At 36.9% G+C, this 25,403-nt stretch overlaps 1 protein-coding gene across 2 annotated transcripts in view; it reads left to right on the top strand.

Annotated features, from left to right (window-relative positions):
• The window catches only part of LOC131435479 (cofilin/actin-depolymerizing factor homolog), a 36,030-nt gene extending 14,330 nt beyond the window's left edge, over positions 1-21,700 (top strand). For both annotated transcript variants that reach the window (XM_058603405.1, XM_058603406.1), the window contains exons 3-5: positions 9,242-9,432; positions 9,508-9,613; positions 20,865-21,700. In XM_058603405.1, the coding sequence (XP_058459388.1) occupies positions 9,242-9,432; positions 9,508-9,613; positions 20,865-21,011 (444 nt within the window). In that variant the 3' untranslated portion in view covers positions 21,012-21,700. The remainder of the gene's footprint in view (positions 1-9,241; positions 9,433-9,507; positions 9,614-20,864) is intronic.
• Positions 21,701-25,403: the final 3,703 nt, after the last annotated feature.

The following is a 25,403-nucleotide window of genomic DNA, read 5'->3' as shown; positions in this document are numbered from 1 at the left end:
CACACAGCCACCAAACCAACGGAGTTGAACAAGAGACTTGTAGTGTTCGCTCCGCAAGTCGATCACCAAATTTGGTAAAAAGCACTTCGGGGAGAAAATGTTCGTATGCGGTAACGCAATCTCTGCGTACGTGCCAAAATACCGCATGTGTGTACCGACAAAAATTGGCTACCAATGGGGTTTTACTTTTTTTTCCCAATCCGGTGGTGCCACCGCGAACAAGTGAACGCATTCATGAATGACGTTGATGGCATAATCGCAAGGCTGTTTCTACGTCCGCCCCCAACCACGAATGACTGGTAGATGGTGGTGGTGACGATGTCGTCCAGTGAAAAGTGCACTTCGATTGGTATGGTAGAAGTGAAATATATACAACCAAAGCCAAGTTGTTTGTGGTATGTGTAAGAAAAGAAACTACACATAGAACAGCAAGCACATCTTTTACTTGCGTATGAATCACCTCTTCCTCAGCCGGTTAAATTCCCGTCACGAATCGATGTTTAAATGCAATCGTTGCCGCCACTTTCGCGGGTAGTCTCGGCAAAAGAAATGCCTGCGGTTGGGATTTGAAAGATAGCGGCACTCTGCTTCCGGAAGAGGTCGCCCCGTCTAGCTAGTATCCGTCGTTCCTGGAAAGATTAAACTCATTTGTTCCGAAGTCAGATAGTAATGGAATCGAACAAATCGCATGGTACCGAATTTGCCACTATCACACAAGCAAAGAGCCACCGAAAAAGGAGCTCGTTTTTTAATGGAATATGAAACAGGGAGAGAGTTCATTGAACTTAACGGGGGATTCCACGTGCCGCAGGAAGATGCACAGCCAGCCAACCAGCCCAGCCGGACCCTCTGCCAGATCGTGAGAATGAACGAGAAACAAAAAAAACCGTAATGGCGCACGGGGGTGACCGGTGTAGGAAACGACACTGCGCAAATTGACCTTGTCATGCGATTTGGTGTAGAAACACGAGATACGACCGCCAACGATAGTAATGTGAACAACTCATCTCTCAAGGGTCTGATTCATCATGAACAGATCCTTACATGTTCTCAGTGGAATCGAAATGCTTCATGTGGAACTTTAACATTCCAGTAGTCGATACATACTAAATTTTTTTCCCTCGAATCTCGACATAATTTTATCTAGTTTTTAATAGTCGAGTGTTCTGTTCGGTAATGGTCTCGGAACACTTGAAAACTATATAAATTCTCGATACACTAAGGTTTTTATTTTATGCGATTCTAATGTTTTTTTTACGCGGATTCCCGAAGTTACGCGGTTGTTTTCTACACGGATTTCCGAAGTTATTCGTTTTTTTCAATACGGATTTTCAAACATATTCAGTTTTCTGGTTTTGTCTTAGAAAATAATGAAACACCGGAATCTGGTGTTATCTCGAATTTGTTTTTTGAGTCAACTCTTTAACACTTAGAAAATTTTCGATTTTTTCCAAAAAATATTTTTTCCGAGATTACACCCAGATCACAAAGTTTCATGCATTTCTAAGACATTTGTCTTTAAATTTTTTCCGACTTTGGAAATCTCAAATTTTTTTTTCTAAGCCGCAAAGTCGATTTTTTCAACCAAATGTTTGTTGAGATAACACCAGACTCGATGTTTCGTAAATTTTTGGAGACCATTGGCATCAAAAAAATCTACTTAATCCAACGGACGGAGTACGTTCGAGCCAAAACAGAGTGTGTCTAGTTTAGCGTCGGTTTGTCAAACAACACCAGACACTAGTCTTATAGAATGATGTTAAAAACATACTGAGAAAAAATTACGCTGCTATTTAAAAAAAAACCATCCCTTCTTCCAAATTTCGATTAACTTCATATTTATGAATGTATTCTCCTTGAAGCGCGATACAACTGTTCCAAAATTTCTACACCAAGGATTTCTTCTTGGTCTCAAAAACGATTCAGTCTCAGCAATGACCTCATCATTCGAGGTAACTATCTTTCCACTAAGTTTCTTTTTTAAAATATGAGAACAGAAAAATTGTCGCTGGGGGCTAAATCTGGCAAACATGGTGGATGCGGTAGCAATTCTAATTTCCAATTTCTTGCAATTTAGCCATAATAACGATCGACCAGCAAACTTTTTTTTTTCTTATTCAATTGTGAATACACTTCCTTTTGATATCTGTACAACGTCAGTTATCTCCAGTAGTTTTACTTTTTGTTCTTCCATAACGTCCATCGTTATGGAAAACAAAAAGTAAACCACTGGAGATAACTGACGTTGTACAGATATCAAAAGGAAGTGTATTCACAATTGAATAAGAAAAAAAAAGTTTGCTGGTCGATCGTTACCATGGCTAAATTGCAAGAAATTGGAAATTAGAATTGCTACCGCATCCACCATGTTTGCCAGATTTAGCTTTTGAGCCGATTTCCGGAACAACAGCCCGATTTGGACTACCAGAGCGTGATGCAGCTTTTCACGAACACGTCTGGAATTCGGCATACTAGTCAATAACGTTTGATTTGTCTGAAGTAGAGTCCGAATAATGCTTAGGTAGCCATCTATTTGCTTGCACAGTAATTTTTTCATTGAAAACTGTGTTTTATTAACAGACTATGTGCTTTTTTCTCCTATGTTTCTAATTTTCAAAAAGAAGCGCCCCTGAAAGCACAATAACTAACACAACCGAACGAACCGAATGTCATATAATTTCGATAGATGACATCTGAAGATGTCTCTCTAGGGGTTTTTAATTTGTGACGCAATCTGTTTGTGAAACGTAAGGCCGCCTTGAGTTTAATTTTAAATTTCATCAGTATCTAACGAGCAAAACAGATTGGACTTACAATTCCTTCGCTTTTTCAACAATCATTAACTATGTTGAAAGTTAAATCCATTGAATCTCTCGAAATTGAGAATGCCGTGAATCTGGAATTGCTGAGGCTTAAACTGACATTCAAAATTTTCCGAAAGTTTGCGAAAACTGTTGACAAGTGTTGGGTCGTGCTTTGAGAACAAGAGTTGCTCGATGAGTTTTGTGGTATGGCAAAGCTCATTTCAATAGCTTTATGCGTGCTCAGAGCACTACAGATGTGTTACCACCAGTTTTGGGAAAAAAACAAAATTTCGAAAATCGCGTCTGAAATTGATGATTTTTAGACCAAAAAATAATCAATCAGAAAACTCAGTGCAGGAAAGTGCAGTACTAATCTTTTTTAACAACGTGATTCCCACTGAAACTGATTTCACATTCTGTTCGATGATATTTAAGAAAAAAGTTCGCACATTGAATATATCTGATAAATCATGATGAATAAATTCGCCGATTAACAAACACTGAACCTTTCTGGTGGTTGATAAGTGAAATAAAGCTTGCTTCATTTAGAATTGGAACAAACTTTTGCTCATATTGTGGCGCTCCTGGTGGACGGATTTGGAAGTTCTTGGCGCCCACGTGTCGGGACTTTTGTCACCTTCACGTATGATTTCTGACATTCCGCAAATCGACTGTACTTTGTAAACAATCAACACGGAAGCCGAAAGAAGGGAAAAAATTGTGCACAGTTATTTGGAAAATCCATTGTGGTCTTCATCTAGGCTAGCTAAACAGCCGAAATTGCCCAGAAATACCGTATGGCGCGTTATCAAACGTTATAATGAAACATTGACGACTATTCAGAAGCCTCAAGCCAATCGTCGGAGTGGAACTGTCGACCGGAAACTGCGTGGTAAGATTTTGAAGACGATTAAGAGGAATCCTAATCTGTCGGACCGTGATTTGGCCAGAAAATTCGGTGCTGCCCATAGTACCGTGAGGAGAACTCGACTCTGGAAAGGAATCAAGTCGTATCGAGCTAGCAAACAACCAAATCGGACCATAAAACAAAACAGAATAGTGTGGTCAAAATTCGTGCTTGGAAACTATATGACCAGGTGCTGACCAAGTTCGACGGGTGTCTTCTGATGGACGATGAAACCTATGTCAAGGCTGACTTCGGGCAAATCCCAGGTCAAAAATTTTTCTTGGCAACGGCTCGGAGGGATGTTCCAGCCAAATTTCAATTATTTTTTGCCGACAAATTTGCAAGAAAATTTATGATCTAGCAGGGCATTTGCAGCTGTGGCAAAAAAAAACGAAAGTTTTCGTTACAAATAAGACAATGACATCGGAACTATACCAAAAAGAGGTACGAATTTTGCCGTTCATTCGATCCCACGACCATCCCGTAATGTCTCGGCCAGATTTGGCAAACTGTCATTACAGCAAAGTCGTTCAAGAATGGTATGCAGAGAATGGGGTCCAGTTTGTTCCGAAAAACCTCAACCCACCAAACTGCCCCCAGTTCCGCCCTATTGAGAAATACTGGGCAATCATGAAGAGAAGACTCAAGGCAAAGGGAACGGTTTTCAAAGACATCAATCAGATGACAACCTGGTGGAATAAGATAGCTTAAACGATGGACGAATAAGGTGTGCGCCGCCTAATGAGCCGTGTTACAGGAAAAATTCGAGAATTCCTTCGAAACCGTGACGAATAATTTTATCCGAATTTTTTCTTAAAAGTATGAAGAAAACGCTACATTTGTATAAAAAAGATCTTGAACTAAATAATAAATAACTGAAATACAGGCAATTGTCTTTGTTCCAATTCTATCTGAAACAAGCTTTAATTAGTGGTGATGCATTGAATCAAAAGCAGCAAATGCTGTGAATAATAATAGTAAGAATGATGGTAAAATCAATCACAAATCATGTTATTAATCTCTTGAACCGAAAAAAATGAAAATTAAATTTTATACGAAAATTGTCAACTGATAAAAATGCCTGCACTGTAAGTCAAAAAGTCTAAATCAAAGTCTTGGCATTACATTCCTTTTGTGAAATTTGGCCTTTCTGTTTCACAGACTTCGCAGCCGATTCATAGCGTACAGGATCATTGAATGGCTAGTACTACGATCCTATTGACACTAAAAATCTTTTCATGTCGGGGTTCGAACATACGACAACTGGCTTGTAAGACCAGCGCCCTATTTTTTGTGCGAGGGATACGCACCGCATTGAAAAACTTTGAAAATTTACATAAAAATCACAAAACTAAGTAAAATAATTTCTATTACCAGTCGTCTTAAAAATTCATGAAACATCAAGATCTGGTGTTATACTGAAAAAAAAAAATTTTTTTTTAAAGAAAATTATCTAGTTCCAGTCTCAAAACACTAGATCTGGACGATTCGTGCATTTCCAAACGAAACAATAATACCGCATAACTTTGAACAATTCGCATATTAAATAGCATCACTTTGAAAATCCGCAAAAAAATGAAAAAAGACGTATGAAAATACTACCGCATGAAAAGAGACTTGAATGTATTTTCAATAAAAATGAGTAACGAAAAAATTTCGCTGCATGCTTTCGTTCCCGTGATACAGCGCACAGTGGTTCAAAAGCCAACTTTTACGCTCCTAATTGATAGCATGTTCAAAACGTGGTATTCGAGGTACGATATATTGGGAGTACAAAAATTATTCGATCCGTTGTTTTGTTTGATTGAAAATTCATTTATTTCAAAATAAAAAGAATTTGAAGATTAATTAAAGTATCGTCCATCACTAGTTACTACTATGTCCTTCCACCTCTCAGGCAATTTTCGAATTCCATCTCGAAAAATGTCTCGTCTTGGAAGTGATCCAAGCTTGACACCAATTTTCGATTTCTGCGAAAGAAGTGAACCAGATCGTGCTGCATCTGTCGTAACAACCGGTAATTAGAAGGAGCAATTTCAGGAGAACACGGCGGGTATGGCAAAATGTGCGGCAAAATGAGCGTTTCCAAATATTTTTTCACGACTTTTGCGTCATGCGTCCGAGCGTTCATTATGTCTTTGCGCATCAATTGCAGCCTATATCGATGGCCCGTTAAACTATCGCTGGACTAATGCAGAAAACTAAAACCTCTCGCAAATACTGCTTAGTTAAAACAAAATTGCTCATAATTAATACTGTGAAAAACAAGTTTTTTCAAAAAAAAATTGGAGCAATATGAACTAAATATTATTGACAGCTGTCTAACCTCTTGAAACTGCCGACATCAGCTGTTACTGTTCAATATTCATAACAGTCAGAGCCATCTTTTAATAACGGACCGAACTGATTGGTACTCCCAATATATTGAAATCTGATTCGATATACAATTAACCTTTTCATTGTCAATGTCAATGACAAGGATTCTGCTCCTTTTGATAAGTTAAAATTATGTGAAAAATATGAAAAACTGCTGTCTTTTATTAAACTAAAATCATAGGGGCATAGTATATTCCGGAATGCTGTGCAGTTTTTAATGATGAATAACTTTGTATAACGTGAAAAACTCATGGAAATTTGAAATATATAAGTTTCTTTCAAAAACTGGTTTTAGGATATCCTTTTCAGAAAATACTTCATACCATGATTTCTAATTAAGTTACGGGAATAGTACATTTTGCAAATTCGTTTGAATGACTTTCTATACAACTTCGTCGAAATTACTTAGTCTCTATGTTGACCCTGAGCCACAATAAAATTTTGATCTCGCCTTTAGGGGGATTAATTATTTTAATCAAATCTTCAAAAAATGGCTCCTATCTTTCTGAGCAACCTTGCTGAAGATAATGTATCTCGACAACCACGTCTTAACGTGTTATCAATTAAGAGCGTAAATTTAGCTTTTGAACCGGGGTTACAGCAGTTTGTAAGTAAAATTAGTCAATTTTGGATTTCATTTTCAAACAATTGTCTCCAAAAAGGTATTATAATGATTTTTTAAATTTGTTCGAAATACACTTAAAATTGTATATCAACATAAACAAATCAATAATCCACTAGTTTCTCCTTCCTGACCTACAGTTCACCATTTTAAATAATTTAAAACAATTATTTTTAGAAAATTGATTTTAATTTTTTTTTAATTCCTTTTTTTCCTTTTTCACATGCATGTTGGAAAATCTTTTCAGAAGTTAAGGAATAGTCGTTTAAAATTCAAATGTTTAACAACGCACACAAGATCAATTCAGCAGAATTCAGCAGCCAGTTAATTCAGTAAATAATATTTTCCAACCAAAAAACGAAGAGTTATTTAATCTAACGCAATGTAATTAATGACACTCAAGGAATGGGGGTCCACTAGGAGATTGATAGTACCTATTAGTTCTCTCTGGACAGTACCAGCCTAGATGCCGTGTGGAATCCGGCAGTAAAAAGGAACCAAAAATAGATCCACTGGGTTCCTGCTTCCATGTCGTAAAAGGCGACAATTGCAGGAGTTTCTTTTTCCTTTCAGTTATCAGATATTTTCAATATTTCTCTTTTGATTACTCTATTTTACTAAATTATCTCTACATTCAACCTATCAATTTCCGTTTAGCTTCGGAGAAAAGTTTTATTTGGAATGTTTTCTTCTTCCATGTTATTGATTGTCTTTCAGGTTTATAAATTGAATGATAAAAATCAACTATTGCGCAAATTCGTTGATATTACAAGTAAAAATACACTTGATATTAATATTTCAAACAAAAAATTAATATTTTTCTCGGCAGCCGGCTGCCCAGATCAACTAATATAACCAATTAATAATTTTAATAAATAATTAAAATAATAAAGCGGAAATAATACAGAATCAAGACGCGCGTGAAATCTGTTGACCTTTATTTGGTGATTTAAAATGATTTTATAACAACTGTTTAGAATATGTCAATGCAATGAATCAACTATTTTGTTTTAATCCTATTTTTTTATTTATTTTGTATCACGTAATTTCATTTATAAAAAGTTTTTATTTTTTACGCGGTAGTATTGCAAATTTTTCTTCAGTTTCCTCGAATAAGAGCTGTGAATCAAGACTTCAATATAGGATATTGTTGAAACGTTCACTCGGGAAGTCAGTGAGTTTAGTGGTGCATCCGAGCATCTTGAAATCGGAACTAACAATTTTACTAACAAATATCCTTCTCCCGTGACACTTGTGGAGTGCGCAGTAGTATATACGGCCTCTAGTAACAACAAGTGTTGGACTAACATCCCTTCCCATTCCTTAAACAATCTACGTTCGGGCCTGGCCGGCGCCGGTACTGATCATTGAATTCTGGGGTTACCAGAAGATGTACATTGAAGGATGATCTACCAGTCCCAGTTTGGATCATCTAGAAATTCCCTGTACAATTTTAGCTAATCCCGATCAGTAACGGAGTAGCAACCAGGGGTGGTCGCTCAAGCTCAAGCTCAAAGAAAAATTTTCATAGACTCCTAAGCAACTAAATCCGTTTAGACTCGACAGAGACTTCCAAAAAAGTAGAATCACTTGAACATAAATGATTAAACGTAATATGATACACTTGCTTCTCTTCATTCCCGCAGAGCTTGGAAAGTTAAGTCTGCTAACTGCTTTACGTTCCAAAAACCCAACCGAGAACTGACCATGCGCTTGTCATCGGATCTAAAAATAACCGAAAACACGTGTTTCAGAATGATCAATTGACTCCTGTAGGTAGCAAGTGCGACGTGTGCACTCTATCCGCCCTCACTGCTTCAGTTGTGAATTTATTTTCTAGTTCCATGTGCGCTCGTTTGTCGTAGTCTGTCTAATGGCACAATCAAGGAAGTCTCATCAGACATCATCGTCGCCGTTACAAGTCATTGATCTACGGTGGAAGAGTGACACACCATTTTTGTTACATTGTATGGTCTTGTTTACACCGCGGTTCGACCGACGCATTGAAAATAGATTGTTTGGGTGGGTGGAATTAAGCAGAGCACATTTGATTTGTTTTGAGTATAATTCCGATCTTGACCTAATGAATTGCATTTGGTGAGAAAAAGAATCCTTTGCATTCGAAAAAATACGAATTTTATCACTCGCTAATTTTTTTAAAGAAATTCGAGCCTAGAATAGCGGATTCATTTTGGTGTGATTGTTTCTCAACACCTGTCTATATAAGGAAAATAGCTTGACGAAACAATAATACATTTAGAAGAGAAAAAATGCGCTGAATTACAGTAACCGCGTGCTACTGTCATTTCCATGTTTGCTGTGGGGCTCTCTGGGTTACACTGTGGAAAGTCGAACCACAAGAAACATCGTCTAAATAAGTTATTTTTAGCTCCAATGCGATTTCATGTGTGTTGAAGCGAATCCACGTAGAAGACGCAGCCGGTTTCCAATCCAAATCCCGGATCACGTAACCAACCATGTGCCCTAATGTAATGCTTTGTTTGTTTCTTTTTTTGCTCTCGATTCGCGTAGGCCTCAGGAGTGACTGTATCGGATGTGTGCAAAGTGACCTACGAGGAAATCAAAAAGGACAAAAAACATCGCTATGTCATTTTCTATATCCGAGACGAGAAACAGATCGACGTGGAAGTGATCGGAGACCGCAACGCCGAGTACGACCAATTCCTGGAGGATATTCAGAAGGGTGGACCGGGTGAATGCCGGTAAGGATGACTCTCGAAATGGGTACAATCAGTGAGGCGATTGATAGCTTCTAACAAAGCGTTGTTTGTTTTCAGATATGGACTGTTCGACTTTGAGTACATGCACCAGTGCCAGGGCACCTCGGAAAGTTCCAAGAAGCAGAAGCTGTTCCTCATGTCCTGGTGCCCAGACACCGCCAAGGTGAGTATAGGCATAGTTCCGTCCAGGATTGTGAGAATGCCAACAGAAGTAGTTCAAAGACTCTTTTGTTTAAGTATTGCTATTAATTGATTACTGTTTGGATATCTTTCTAACTATGGCATCAGTACCAAGTACAACTAACTGTAATTGTAATTGCTCTTTGCACAATTTGGAATGTTGACAAAATGAACTCTAATGGAGATTCTCTGAATTTCTTCGTTATTCGATGAAAAAAACTCTCGATTTTAAAATTTCATATTTTCACACGATCGATCAACTAATTAATATTTATTTCTCTTGCAAATACACCACCATAGTGTAATCTAATCGGATTTGACAGTGTGTGTTTGATATCTGACAAACTGCTCAGCCGCCTATAAATACTTTTTCGTGTCGGACGGAGAGTGGTAGTTGTAAAGTAATGTCATAGTAGTCGTAGCGTAATATCGAAGTCCGATATTACGTTGCAGAATTTAATATGTTTCGGTAGACTTCACAGTATAATCGTAAATGTGCCCGTCAAATACATACGGCTTGTGCTATAATCCTTCAGACAGTAAAAATTAATTTATTTATTTATAATCAACATACAATAATGATAATTTCTTAAAACTTTAATGAATATCACGGTGTGAAAGATGAATATCATACCCAGGAATTACTCGATTGATTGATCTCTGCGCAGAAACGTTAATATTCCACAATGTTAAATACTTGATTGGTTTCTTGATAAACATCAGAAAAGGTCCCAAATGCAAAAGACAGTTTCTCTATGTTTACTTTCTCTTTCAATTATTACGACATATTCCTGTATTTTTCAACAAATTCATAAGTGCAGATCAAAAGTGGATGGTTTCAGTCATTATTCCAAGTAAAGTGTTAGAGAGAGGGTCTGTCGATAGAGCCGTAATGATCGAAAGAGAAAGAGTAAACAAAGAGAGACTGTCATTTGCACTTAAGACCTTTTCTAGTGTTTGTCTTCATTTGGTCTTTTTCCGAGGAAGGGGAAGGGGTTAAGGTTAAAGTATACATCATTCATATTTTATGCTTAAACGAAATCACTGCACTACCCTATCTTTTGGGAAGACACGGGCTCGTTATCATTTAGCGAGGTTTGGTTGTTGTCGTTGCTATTGCTGCTTTCTTAGTAGTTGTTGGAAACATTCTTGAAGGTTGGCATTTGTTGAGGTTTGCCAGTAAATAATGGAGCATTTTTTGAATGTCCAATGAATGTTGATTGTGAGTAATGGTTTAAGCAACATTATTTAAAATAGTTGCCATCAAAAGTTTGTTTTTTTCATCTTTCCACCAACTCCCGAATATTACGACGAAGTAATTATTCATATTTTAACGCGCTCCACTTGTGAATCCCATATCTTCATAACTAGTACCATGCTGCTCAGCAAATGATAGTTGGAAGGAGCCAAGTCTGGGGACTGTAGTAGTATGAGATGGAGTCATAGTCTGGAGATTGTAGTATATGAGATCAGAAATGGTGTTTTTGACTGCTTTAGCAGTGTGTGCAATGGGCCGAAAATGACATTCTTATGCCTACTCGGGTATTCTGGTCGTTTTTCGAGTGATGTTTGATTCAATTCCATTATTTGTCGGTAGCGATTTGTATTTAAAGGTTCCCCTGGTTTGTGATAACTTCGTGGTGTCTTGTACCATTTTGATCCCATCGGCATCGTTTGATCCCATCTCAGCATCGTTTTCTTTCTGAAATTATATGGTTTTGCCTTTCTCATATAGAAAGGTTATACAATCACTGTGAAAACCGACTTTTGAACCGAGGCCCGGAGGGCCGAGTGTCATATACCGTCATATACTCAGTTCGTCGTGTACGCAAAATGTCTGTCTGTCTGTGTGTGTGTGTGTGTGTGTGTGTGTGTGTGTGTGTGTGTGTGTGTGTGTGTGTGTGTGTGTGTGTGTGTGTGTGTGTGTGTGTGTGTGTGTGTGTGTGTGTGTGTGTGTGTGTGTGTGTGTGTGTAATGTTTTTTGCACTAACTTTTCTCGGAGATGGCTGAACCGATTTTCACAAACTTAGATTCAAATGAAAGGTCTTGTGGTCCCATACAAAATTCCTGAATATTATTTGAATCCGACTTCCGGTTCCGGAATTATGGGGTATAATGTGCAAAAAAATGTGAAAATAAGTGCACTAACTTTTCTCAGAGATGGCTGAACCGATTTTCACAAACTTGGATTCAAATGAAAGGTCTTGTAGTCCCATAAAAAATTCCTGAACATTGTTTAGATTCGACTTCCAGTTCCGGAGTTATGGGGTAAAATGTGCAAAAAAAATGAAAATATGTTTTCTAGATTTTCTCATAGATGGCGCGACCGATTTTCATAAACTTAGGTTCAAGTGAAAGGTCCTGTGGTCCCATACGTAATTCCTGAATTTCATCTGGATTCGACTTCCGGATCCGGAAATATAAGGTAAAGTGGGTTAAAAATTGTATACCATCACTGAGAAGGGTCGTAAAACCGTAAAAAGTTTTCAAAATCGACCTCAAATCTTTTCCAATTAATAGTTTTAATCAGTAGACGGTTAAACAATTCGATTTCGGTTATTCTTTTTAGGAATCGAAGAAAATTATTTTGAAGAATACCACATGATTGATGGTATGATTGATATGAGAAAGGCATCATTACACCACTAGGTGGATTAAAACAGGTTTTACAGTTGATGTCGATGATTGGCTAGGGTAAACCCATGATTTTCTATGCTTAGGACTCTCATAATAAATCCATTTCACATCTCCCTTCACGATCCGGTGCAGAAGCCCATTTGTTTTCTACCGAGAAAGCAGAATTTCACCGCTTTCTATCATGCAACTCATGAGGAACCCATCGTCTGAATAATTCCCATGTCGCGTAGGGGACCAAACCTGGTTTGGTTACTAATGTTTATCCTCTTCGGCCTTTTCTTTTTGAGTTTTGGTACTGTCTTCGTTTATCAATCCTTGCAATTCAGCATCTTCAATTCTTTTGGATTGGTCTGTGTGTTATTTGTCTTTCACAATGAAATTCCCACTTTTAAATTGTTTAAACCAAGGTTCTAAGGTCGCGAGCGAGCATGTTCCCATAAGCTTCAGCAAGAATTAAACGGGATATGGTAGCAATTTTTTCCAAAACAAGTTAATTAACACTTCTGTTAATTAATGCGACTGTTTTGATCCAGGCACGTATTTGTATTACAAATCAACAGACATAGTAATAATAGTTTGAACCGATAAAATCAAATTTAATTCGACAATCAAATCCAAGTAAGGCTATGTTCAATGATCATTTCCAACCAAGGATATCACCGCATGCTATCAAATTGGTACATCAAGCAGGGGCAAACGGAGACAGATGCTGTTCCGAAGAGTTCGTGAGGATTGACAAAAGATGTCAGGATTGACCAATCCTGATGATACTCGATTTAGTGATCTCTATAAAACGAGAGAACCATGCGAGAGCAAATAATTTTATTTCGTTCAATTTTGTGCAGTTTTTCAGTGGTCACTAATAAAGGGGGTTTCTTAAGAGCTTGCTGATTTGAAATATAAATAAAACTTGGCATTTAACATTTAAAATTGATTTCAGGCATATGGCCGTCACGACTATTTTTCACAAAGCTCATTTTGGAGGTCCAATTTTCGACCACTTTTTCAAGCATTTGAGTACGTATTTCAGCAATAACACGTTGAATAAAGGTTTCCAAAGCATTAACCGTTGCTGGTTTATCCACATAAACCAATAACTTCACATATCCCCACAACAAAGTGTCAGAGTCAGAGTGGTGTCAAATCACACGAACGCGGAGGCCAATTCACCGGTCCATTTCTCGAAACAATGTTGTAGTTGAAATATTCTTCGATTGTTTCGGCCGCATTCTAACAAGTGGCACCATCCTGTTGAAATCCAATTTCGTCCACATGCATATCTTGAAGATTTGACAATAAAAATTCATTGATCATGGTTATGTATCGATTTCCATTCACTGTATTGCGCCGTCCTTCCTCTTATTTTTAAAGAAATAAGGACCGATGATTCCACCAGCCCATAGACCACACCAAACATTACATTTTTCAGGATGTAACGGTAATTCTTGAACGACTTGTGGATTATCTTCGCCTCAAATACGGCAATTCTGCTTGTTGACGTATCCTCTCAACCAAAAATGTGCTTCATCACTGAATAGAATTTTGCGGTAAAAAAGCGGATCTTTGTCCAATTGATTAAGCGACCAATTACTGAATTCACGGCGCATACAATGGTCGTATGGCTTCAAATCATGCACCAATTCAATTTTGTATGTCGTTTTCTTCGACAGTGGCCTGAACGACAGCAGTATTTTCTTCTGTACGCATTCTTCTCATTCTTGTCGATGGTTTGGCATCCAAAAGAGTGAATGTAGACCGAAATTTGGTACTTACGTTCTTTATGGTGGTCTCAGACGGACATATCATAATGATGATATGCACATATCATAAAATCCACGGATCTGCAAGCGTTGCTCTGGAGTTAACCTATTCATGATGATTTGCCAAACAATACTGAGTAGAGTAGACCGATCTAAATTGTCAACATCGGCAACTAAAGCGTCTTTTTGACCAGCGGCGGCGGCGAAACGGCGTGATGCCATTTCCTGAAAATATCGGCGTCGGAGGCGGCGCGCTTCGGCGTAATCAATTATAAACATGTTAAAAATTTTAATATTGATTCACACAGGACAATTTCTCTATTTTATTATTTTCTCGATCTACAATCAACGATCCTAATGTTCATATGATGCATTAAAGTCAACGTAGTGAATAGAGATGGTAAATGGTTTCGAATGCAGCGAATTAGAGGAGAAATTGAAATGAATATGAGTGTGATTTCAAATAAAGAGATGGCTTTTTGGTCAATTGGTTTCTCGTCAAAACATTTATTTTTCGTTAAGGTGACCATGGAAGCGAGCCACAAATGGCAACCAAGAAACCTCTACCCTCCCACTCCACCTTCCGCTATTTTGCCCTGCTTTTGATGTAAACAAACCATGAAACACATTTTTTCTAAGCGTAGGGGTAAATATATTGCGTAGAATTGCTACTGCAGTTTGGTGACATAATCACTCATCGTATTGATATATGTTTATGATAAATTATCAACTCTGAAGAATGATTTGTGCAAAACTTTTTCGGACCTTTATTAGAAATTTTTTCTTAGAATGTTATTATTTTTCACTCACCTCAAGATTTCAACTGCTGATTATAGCTCTGTGACATAAGTAAGCTTTATGAAACTCTTTTGAGTTGTTCTTCACCGGCAAACTTATCCTCTGATCTAAACATTTTATTATAAAACCTTTGAATAACTCACAGCTCTGGTTTTGAAAATTTTCCAAAAATCCACGATAAAAAGTTTGTCGGCCTGCTTTAGTATTGGTAATACCACCCTTTTATATTGGCAGTGATGCCATACATAATTAGAGAAAAAAGCTTGCAATGCACTAAAAATGGCAATATTTTCAATTAGTCGCACATTGATATAGTTAAAATTACGGATCAAAACTACTTTCGTACGTCACCATCTAAAATTTCAATATTTATAAAAAAAGACGATAACATTTGCCTAATTTCCATTTCAAACACTGCTTCCCCTTCTAGTTATCCGCAACCATGTTGTCTTATTTACCGTCGCTATGGAATGCAAAAAATGAACAAACAGTTCAAGTATTGCAATCTTTTCAAAATGCCTCGTCCATCTAAGAAAAAGAAAGCAGCACACATTCGCGAAAATCAATAGAAAAATAGATGGAATACGTAGATAGAGTGTGTTTTGGGTAGTGAGTATGTGCGGGACTCATCAGTTCGAAAAGTGGAAGAACTGCCAGAAGTGCCAGTTCAAAACAATACCACAGAATTTAGAAACTGTAGTGGTATCAATAGGTAAAGTTCAAAAATATTTTCGTCAATATATGAAATTATATCTTCAAATTTGCATGATAAATCTTTACAGAGCAAATAGCAAATAGCCGATTTATCATCAAGCCCTCTCGTCAAGTGACACTTGACTGTTCTCTGGGTGAGGTTGCTTCCCTATCCGAAAACTATGATGTCGACAAAATGGAAAATGTAGAATTTGTTGGTTTGTATATTTTGAATATGTGAGCTTCATATTCAAAAATTAAAATTAATACAACAAGCCAATGCAACAGAGTTTGTTCTGATTTCGTGTGGTGTTACTATACTTAATCCAACAATGTAAAAGCTTCCTTTTTACTTTGTAATGTATGAAAAATGCCAAGAACCAAACGAAGGCAAATAGTAAACTATCTTCTTTGGCACAATCATTATATTCTTTTGGTCGCATGATTGCAATTTGTTAACTCCAGAATCAGCATGAAGATGAGATAAGTCCATTCTGTTCTGCTAGGTGATTTGAAGAGTTTCAATGTTTACATTTTGTTCTTGCAACTGTATTCCTTTCAGCACACAATTATTATTATTTCATTCTTCTCTACTCACAAATACTATTACTATATGAAAAAGTATTGTTTCACCAATACTTTTACATTTATTTTCCTTGGCTTCTGTCCACGGTCACCTTAAAGGCCAACGTTTCGAAGGTTATACCTTCATCTTCAGGGCAAAACGACTATAAATATTTTTCGTCAAGTAAGGTGTAACATTTATAATGATTGGTTGAAAAACGGCTACTCTACAACAAGCACTTCCCACGCACATCGACTTCGAGTGCTCAAATCTCTTAAGAAATCAGTTTTATCAAAAACCAGAATTTAGTTATTAGAAATGTATTTCTCACCTAATAAGTAAGTCAGTGGCGTCTCGTGACAAAATTGACTAGTTGTGCACTGCTTATGTGGTATGATGGCAGATGTAACAGTTCATTGTAAGTGAAAACTAAACATTGAGGAATGGAGATTCGCTTGTGTTTTTCAATACAATGAGACAACGTACACTTTCGGATGGGATTTTTTATTAAACAAACAATTCTCAGAGCTGAGCAATTCTTTCTCTGCTTGAACATGTGCAGTAACTCATGTGCACGGAAAAGACACTAACACAGCGACAACAGATACTTGAAATTTTATGTCTGATATATATGAGATGCGGGCAAGGGGAGAGTCGCTTAACACAAACTATATTGTGCCTCTAAAAACATCCGTGATATACTGTGAGTCTAAGTGTGCCACGCTGTGCTCCATGAAACAGCTACTTGTCAAAACTGTGCCCTTTGTGTGCCGCAACTGTGCCACTGTATGAAAACGAAAGTGCCAATATTGATAAATGCACCAACGCATTGTGTTAATGTGTGATTGGCACATTGTTCTAAGCGTCCTCCCCTTGGATGCGGGTGAATTTCGGTGCGATCCAACAGGCTTTCCTCGAATAAATTGATTCCAAAAAAAATAATTGGATTTTGATGGGGTTGGAGACGCAGTTCATTCCTTCAATTCAACCGGTTGTGCAGTGCACGAATTTTCGTAGACAGGCATTATTATACTATGCGTAATGTGTATTTTACTCATACCGTGTTGTATAATGAAAAATAATAATATTTTCCAATGTTCTTTAGGGCGAACCAACCTTTTGGCACAATGACGCCAAAATTAAATGTAGAGGCGCTACTTGTTTAAACATGATCTTTTCAGTAACAGCTGTCAAATCGGCAGGAGAATTTTTAATTACTTCACATTTTCAACGATTTCTTATAAAAACGGGAAAATTCATTTGGAAAATCATAGTAGAAGTAGAAGAAAATGTTTTTACTCTGAGTTGATCTTAATTCATTGTGTGAAAACTAACGTTTTTTAAGAATAAGGCATTAAACTTGGTTCAATACCTATTAAACTTGGTTCAATTTTCAAATGCCCGAAAATAACAAATAAAGTATGCAACATGAATGGTATTCGATCGCTATACATTCTAGTACTCGAGAAATCAACACTACACTGGTTTATGTTTAAAAAAATGTTGATCCGAAAAAACCTAACCTTAGCTAATTTCACACATTTCTGAAGATTTTCCATGTTTAATCGTAGTTTACACAAAAAAGTAGTTGTAATCACTTTGAAATCGTTTTTCTTCTACTCCAAGTTTACTTTTATTACTGATGTCTATTTGTACTATTGAACAAACGAAAAAAATGTTGCAAATCACTACTGCCGATATGAAAATTTTCGGAAGAACCCTCCTTTTCTTGGTTCCATTCTTCGTTTGCAATTGTCGCTACCGGTAATTCAGTTTTGCGATAATGTGCCAATAGCTCAAAAACTTTTAAATAAAGACAACAAAATAGACTTTGAATCAAAGGGCATTGACTTCGGTTGACATCGGTAGTACTGATTTTCAGTATAAGTAGATAGAAAATGCTTTAGTGATTAATTTTCAATAAATTTTCATGAAAACTGTAAACAGTTTTCTACATTAATAAAATCATTTTTTGGCTGATGTAGTATAATCTACGGCATGATTAAAATGTGATAACCGGCGCGCTGATCAACGTTTTCTTAAATTGGCGGCGTGTCGAAATTATCGGCGGCGGCGGCGTGGCGCGGCAGCGCACAGGTCTAGAGTAGAGACGGTGCTTTACACTGTCAAAACAACTTTCAGACAATAGAGTAATCTCTGTTGAAAAAACAAACCTAAAAGAACACCCGTTACATGCAATTTCTACCCCCGATCCGAGAGCGTATTTACATCTGTCCGACTCAGTTCCGATACGAGACGATGCCGGACAAGTATGTACAAAGTCACCGCAACGTGCAGAATATCAGTGCCGGTTTTGCACCGGATCGGATAAGTTTGTAGTTTCCTGTAGGATATCAATTTACGCTTATTCCTGATAATTATAAGTCTCCTTTCCGAGCTGAATTCATCAATTGATGACGAATTTGATATATTAATATTCCTCACAACCGTATCAGGTTAATTCGAACTGGTAACCAATTCCAGGCACAGTGGTTCAGCGAAAAAAAAGTAAGTTCCCTCAATTCCATTCCTCGAAAATTCACGTAATTGCGGTTTTTACTACAAAATTTGTTGTTGCCAAATGTTTTCAGCAATTCGGGAGACGTCCATATCTGGTGTAATCTCGAAAAATATTTTTGACTTGAAAAAATCGGGATAACACCAGATCTCGACGCTATAACTTTGAACATTCACATTGAAAAAACCGCCTAACTCCGGAAATCCGTGTAAAAAGCCGTTTTTTACAGTGTTTTTTTTTTTCAAACTTGTGTGTTATTTTTCGTTGATGCCATGTAGTTTTCGAAATAGTCTGTAAATATATTTCTAACGCATAACATTTAATATAGTGGCGTAGAATTTATTTACCCAAAGGAAACAATGACGGACTCATTTTGAACGACTCTACTGGACAAGCAAAGATGCGCTATACGGTTGCTCTCGTACAGAACGATTGGTGCAATTGAGTTGACCTGTAACAATTCAGCAAAGTTATTATGTCAACATAAAATGTTACAGGCAGGGTTGCTAGTGACCGGGAAACCGGAAAAAAAGTTGACAATTTGGTTTCACCAGGAAAAAGTCGAAAATTTTAGTTCAAAACTGGGAAAAATATGACTAGCCAAAATATGAGCAACCATTTTTAGCATCATGATTTGTTTTTATTCAACAAGTGAAAAGATGGAGGCGCAACACCTAATTTTGCGTTTGAGCGAGAAGTGCATCTCCCCAATTTTATGTAACGTGTGATGACCTTAAAATTTGTGTAAATGTGAGTTTGCCCAAAGTGTTATGCCATAACAAAGCACGCTACCCATTTTTACCGCCAACTGGGTCAATACCCAATGTCTCGTCCAACGATATTTTAAGAGTTTAACAGCAGTTTTAAATCATCAGAGCTTTTCTTTACTTTTGCTAATGATTACTCTAATTCCATCATAATTTGTCTCAGTAATGTCATCTTGCGACAATACTTGTATTTTGCTCATATTTGTGTGAGATATCGATTTCAACAGGATTCACAAAATTGACAAAGTTGCCGACTTATACCGTTTTCGTTTTCGAACCTACACGCGGGCGACTCTGACTCCGAGTAAAACGAATACATGGTACGCGCCCTAAACAAAAACTCAAAACAAAAAAATAAACAAACTCGCATGGATGTCGTGTGCGACCCGAAACAGTTTTCAGAACGAAACTACGCGATTGGAGTCCGATCTAGAGCGACCCCAGGTTGCTAAAACGAACATCTCAAACGTTGTTTGGGCGACTCTGGGCCAGCTCTCGGGCTGCTCTGACCAATAAACGAAAACGTTATTAGACTTTATTCACCGTTTGCAGGAGGTATTTAATTTTCTTCTTTGAGATCTGAGACTCGTTTCTGAGGACTTCTGGCGAACCGTAGAAATTTTTAGAATGTGGTTTGGTTTGTTCAGTGAATCTATGTTCAATTTTTTTTTGAATGTGCTCAACTATGGATTCCATAATTGGATCCCAAGTATGTTGATATTGATGTCGACGAAGGAGCAGTTGATGATAGGAGAATTAAACTTAGTTTGAGCTTTTGGAACTGATAGACACCCAAGTTCGATCATGTGATGATTTAAATGATTTCCCTAAACAAATTTTGGGTTCACCTTGCATTCGGTATAAGATCTGTATCCTAGACGATAAGTTCTAAGGTAGTAAAAGATAGAACTAATTGAATTAATCATTGCTGTATTTGAAATCCCAAATGTTATTGGTAGATGATCGGAATCAAAGTCTATACCTATCGTATATACTGTGAGTTTTCTTTTATTGTGAGTCTGGAATCACCCAGCCAAGCTAAGACAATTTGATAATGCGTGTTACCTGTTCAAGCGACCAAAGAAGAAAGAGGACGAGTTAGTTCGTTGATCGCTTACTACGATTAAATAATAATAAGCGTGGTATCACCATGGATACAAACAACACATTACCATGGTCCATGGGTACAAACATCACACTACCTCGTGTTATTTCCAGGGGTGTATTGTTGTGATTGTGACTATTTTGCTTCCAACGAATGTCCAGATATATTTAGGAAGGTATTCACAACCCCACATATACCTATCGTTTATTGACTAACATGTAAATTAGGAAAAACGTTGTGATTTAGAAGAGCCAAGCGTGTTGGCGGCAGGACGGTTTTGCTAAATTTCAGTAATATTCAAATGTCCGTTGTTTAGAAACGTGCCACAGATTTGTCCCATTATTACAACGATCAATCATCCATCTAATTTTTTCAATCTGTTTCATTCTAGGTCAAGAAGAAGATGTTGTACTCCAGCTCTTTCGACGCACTGAAGAAGTCACTCGTCGGCGTCCAGAAGTACATTCAGGCAACCGATCTCTCGGAAGCATCCCGAGAAGCTGTCGAAGAGAAGCTGCGCGCCACTGATCGTCAATAAGATTATCCTCACTTAAGATTACGCACACGACAACAATAACAACTACAATCCAACACGACATACAGTTACACAAATACATACAGAACAAAATATTACACTCAGCGTCAGAATGCAGTTAGCAAGAGAGAACGGATTACATCAGAGCAGATAACAAACAGAACCATTCAAACAATACTATGAGAAATAAAAATAAACGCTAAGGATAAATTGAAAACAATTGCAAACTGTAATGCATAATAATTAAATGCGTCGTCCGTCACAGATCATCTCGATTGATCTTTTTTTTTTATACAATCTGAAGAAAAAAAATCGATCGCGATTGTCTACACTATCAGTTGATTTGTAACAGGACGACGCAATTTAATGAAAGAAATAACAACGGACAGTTATTGCAAAGTCTATCTACGACACAGTCCAGGGATGTCAAGCAGGGAAAGTCAAAACTATCAGGAAGCGCGGTTATCCTCCGCAGAAGAGGGGCTAAGAGAGAAATAGCGTTTCTTAGTAAGGCATTTATTTAAGCGTGTGTTTATCACCTCTCTGTAAACCCCTCGAGATCCGCTTCAGTCTCCCCTTTTTTCATTCATTGTGTGTGCGGTTGTCGAATCAGAAAAATGAAAAAAAAACGAACAATCGTATTACAGTTATGATTAATTTAAATTAAAACAATAAAGTACTAATGAAGAAAATGGTCGGTATTTTTTTAATCAAACTTTAACTTTTCTGTTCTCCAAATAACTGGGCCCACATCCGTTCAACGCAAATCGTTCACTTCTCAACTCATTCTTTTCTCCGTCTACATGTTTGGGTCTGTCGGATCAGCTCAGCCGACCGTCGTGCAATAGTAGTAGACCGTGCATAAGGTGGTATTCAAAACGTTTCATGCATCGTTTTCGCATATTCTGCATATGGATCGAATGTGTAATTTGCGTTATGTTTTCTGATAGAGTTTATGTATGGAATATTCACAATTTTTATAATACGTCCAAGAGTCCCAATTAGTGCTGTAAAATTTCATGTGATATCGGAATCACTGTACACCATGAAATCACATCACGGTGGAATCACATCACGGTGGAGTCACGCGAGCATCATGATACAACGGTGATTTTCGTACTACGGTCATTTATCGATGTACTGTGCAAAATCACATCCCTGTTTACTCCTACCAGCGACATGGTGAACTCAAACAATATTTCCTTCTTCTGAATATCAAATAATAAACAAACTTCATTTTATTTTGAAAAAAAAATTATGCAAAATGCTAACCAGCAGCATAAAACTCATATATTTTATCAACGTTGTATTGTAGCATATTTTCAAAAAGGAGTCAAACCAAGAAATGTTTATTAATTTGACGAAGTTTTGACCCCGGTGAACGACCAAAATGGTTAAAACCGGGGTAAAATAAACGACATAAAAAAATGAAGTTTTGAAATACAAACAAGGAAAACAATATATTAATTTTTGCACGTAAAATCAGCACTATTGAGTATTTCTGTATGAAATGTTCGAAACGACGATTGTAACAATGAGAGACTCTCTTTGTTTACTTTCTCTTTCGATAATTGAGAAATATTCCTGCTTTTTTCGGTAATTTCTTCAGTGCGGATTAAAAGATGATAACCTTAGTTATTATTATCGGTAAATAATTGTAGAGAAGGATTGTTAAGAGTACCGTAATAATCGAAAGAGAAAGTAAACAAAGAGAATCTCTCATTGTTACATTCGTCGTTTTGAACATTTCATGCAGATTTGTTTTCTATTCAATAACAAATAAATTTATTGTTGAAATAGATTTAAAAAACATAATCACCCCCATTCTGTACGTCGATCGATTCGAAATATTCCGATCGAATGTGCAATTTCCATTCTGCATTCCGTTCGAGTTGGGTATGAACTCAAATATCATTCGTTCGAGTTGGTAAATTTTCGAACATTACTCGATCGACTTGCGAAATTTCAAGTGTTCCCGAACGAGAGTCGATCGAATCATACAAGTCGAACGGAATAAAGAATGCAAAATTCGAATTCGAACGAAAGTGTAAATTCGTTCGTATCACAAATCCGTCGGATTGCAGAATCGGGGTGAATGATTCATATTTTGAATGCACATGTGGTAATAACGTTAAATTTCCAATACATCAATAAACCAATTGTGTAATCACAACTTTAAACTCCTCAAAATCCTAATAAAACCATTATGAGATTATATTCCACCAGACCCTGTCAGCTTGGAGCGAAATCAATCTTCAGCTCAGCAACGCCATCGCACGGCATCACATTCAACATATCATGTCAATTGTATGGGTGCGCAGCCCTCCTTTTTTGGCGCGCACGAATTTGACATTTCTCTCCTGTTGCCAATGATTTGTTCGGGAAATGTGAGAGCTGGATATCTTGTTAATATGATGTCTTTGATTCCACCCTAATAGAGACCATTTTTATAAGATTTATGAAGTAAAATGAAGCTTCAAACCTATGCCAAATCTATTTCGGAATGATTTCAAATTCAAGAAGGTTTTAAAATCAGCTTTATGTAAACCAAGAGAAATTGTCATTTTCATCGAGAAATATCACTTAAAACCATGAAATCTGATATGAGTGAAATTGTCATCCGATGAACACAAACTAGTTCCTACTAGTTCCTACAAAACTAGTTTAATACCTCAGAAAGGCATTAATTATATCTGTCATAATCAGCATTTTTCTGGAATATGTGTGTTCCATGTCGTTTTTTATGGTTACATACTAAGAATATCTTAGTATTTACTATTTTGAGGCCCAATGTTAAAAGTTAATCGCGCTCTTATTTTTATCGTGAATATGCGGGAAAAAAAGAATTTATGACTGACAAATTGAAATTTATGCGGATTTTGCAAGTCGGCATGATTTACAAAAAAAATGTTGATTCATCACCTTTTTGGCAGAAATTAGCTAAGTTGCATAAAAAATAATGCTAGTGTTTCGAAAACTAGTTCTAAAAGCCTGACAAATTGAAATTTATGCGGATTTTGCAAGTCGGCATGATTTACAAAAAAAAATGTTGATTCATCACCTTTTTGGCAGAAATTAGCTAAGTTGCATAAAAAATAATGCTAGTGTTTCGAAAACTAGTTCTAAAAGCCTTTCATATTTCCTACATTTTCTATTTTTATTTGATATCAGTGAATGTTACGGTAGAACAAATTATGGACATCAAATTTTCCTTAATGCTAATTACATTTAAACAATGAAGGAAAAAATCTTGTATCCCAGAACAAACGTAAATTTGATATGAGTGAAACTTTCTTCCGATGAACACTCACACACAAAACTAGTTTGATAATTCAGAGAGGCATTGATTATATCGGTTAGTTACTAGGAATACACTTCAAACCGCAAAAATTTTTAGTTTCTATATTATCGATCATTGGAGCTGAGAAATTAAGCTAAGTTTTGAGTTGTCTGTCTTGTCATCGTTGTACGCGTACAGCGTTGTACAGAAATCATTGCACGGAAATCACATGTCTGTCAGCGGTATTACCGTGCTGTACTTCAAACTCAACACATACACCGCTCACTGACGCGCTGACTGGACAGCACACAGCTCTTCACCAGTTGAACCGTCAATCGAAACGCAGTTAAGCCGTCGTCAGTTTCTCTTTTGAAATAACAAACATCTCTTTCAATTGACAGAGACAGCCTATAAAATGAGATCCTAGTGAACTTTCAGTTTGTTCAAGATCCAGTCTTGAGAGTTGAAATGTCGACCACTGAATGTATTTCATTTTATTTCGTTCTCTTTCAATATTCATTTTCAATACTTTGGAATACGTCTCAGTCCATACCAAAATCGAGAAGTATCTATTCATCCTTGCTGGCGATAATTGTGAAATCAAACGAAAACCGCCACCCTTTGGTTATTATTATGTTTTTTACCGTCACTGCTAACCTCAATCGGATGAACACATTTTGACAGTTCAGCAGTACTGTTTGTAAATAGAGATTTTTTTGTTTGACTGTTGACAAATTGGATGAGAGCATTTACGGTCCATATCGCCTAAATAAAGTATTAAAACATATGCTCACGATTTAGTACGGTTTGTTTTTGAGATTTTTTAAATAAAAGTGACTAGTTGCAAAGTGTAAAGATGATTGTTTGAAATTTATTCTTCGATTTTTGTTTAAGCTTGTTTGTAAACAGTACCGCTGAACTGTCAAGGATGAATTTTTGTTCATTCGTGACGTCACGATAAAAAATTCAATTAGGTTTTGCACGAACATGACATAACCTCACAAAAATGAGCAGAATGAACTTTTTTTTGACAGTCGACGTGTACTTGTTTACAGTTTAAAAGTTCATCAGAAGTTCATCGTTCGAATGTAAAAAATGAAAGTCGCCTCATACTC

The sequence above is a fragment of the Malaya genurostris genome, chromosome 3 (genome assembly GCF_030247185.1).
Source record: "Malaya genurostris strain Urasoe2022 chromosome 3, Malgen_1.1, whole genome shotgun sequence".
In the NCBI taxonomy this organism is placed as follows: Eukaryota; Metazoa; Arthropoda; class Insecta; order Diptera; family Culicidae; genus Malaya; species Malaya genurostris.
Note: the sequence above shows the minus strand (reverse complement) of the source record. Positions and strands in the feature narration are given on the sequence as shown.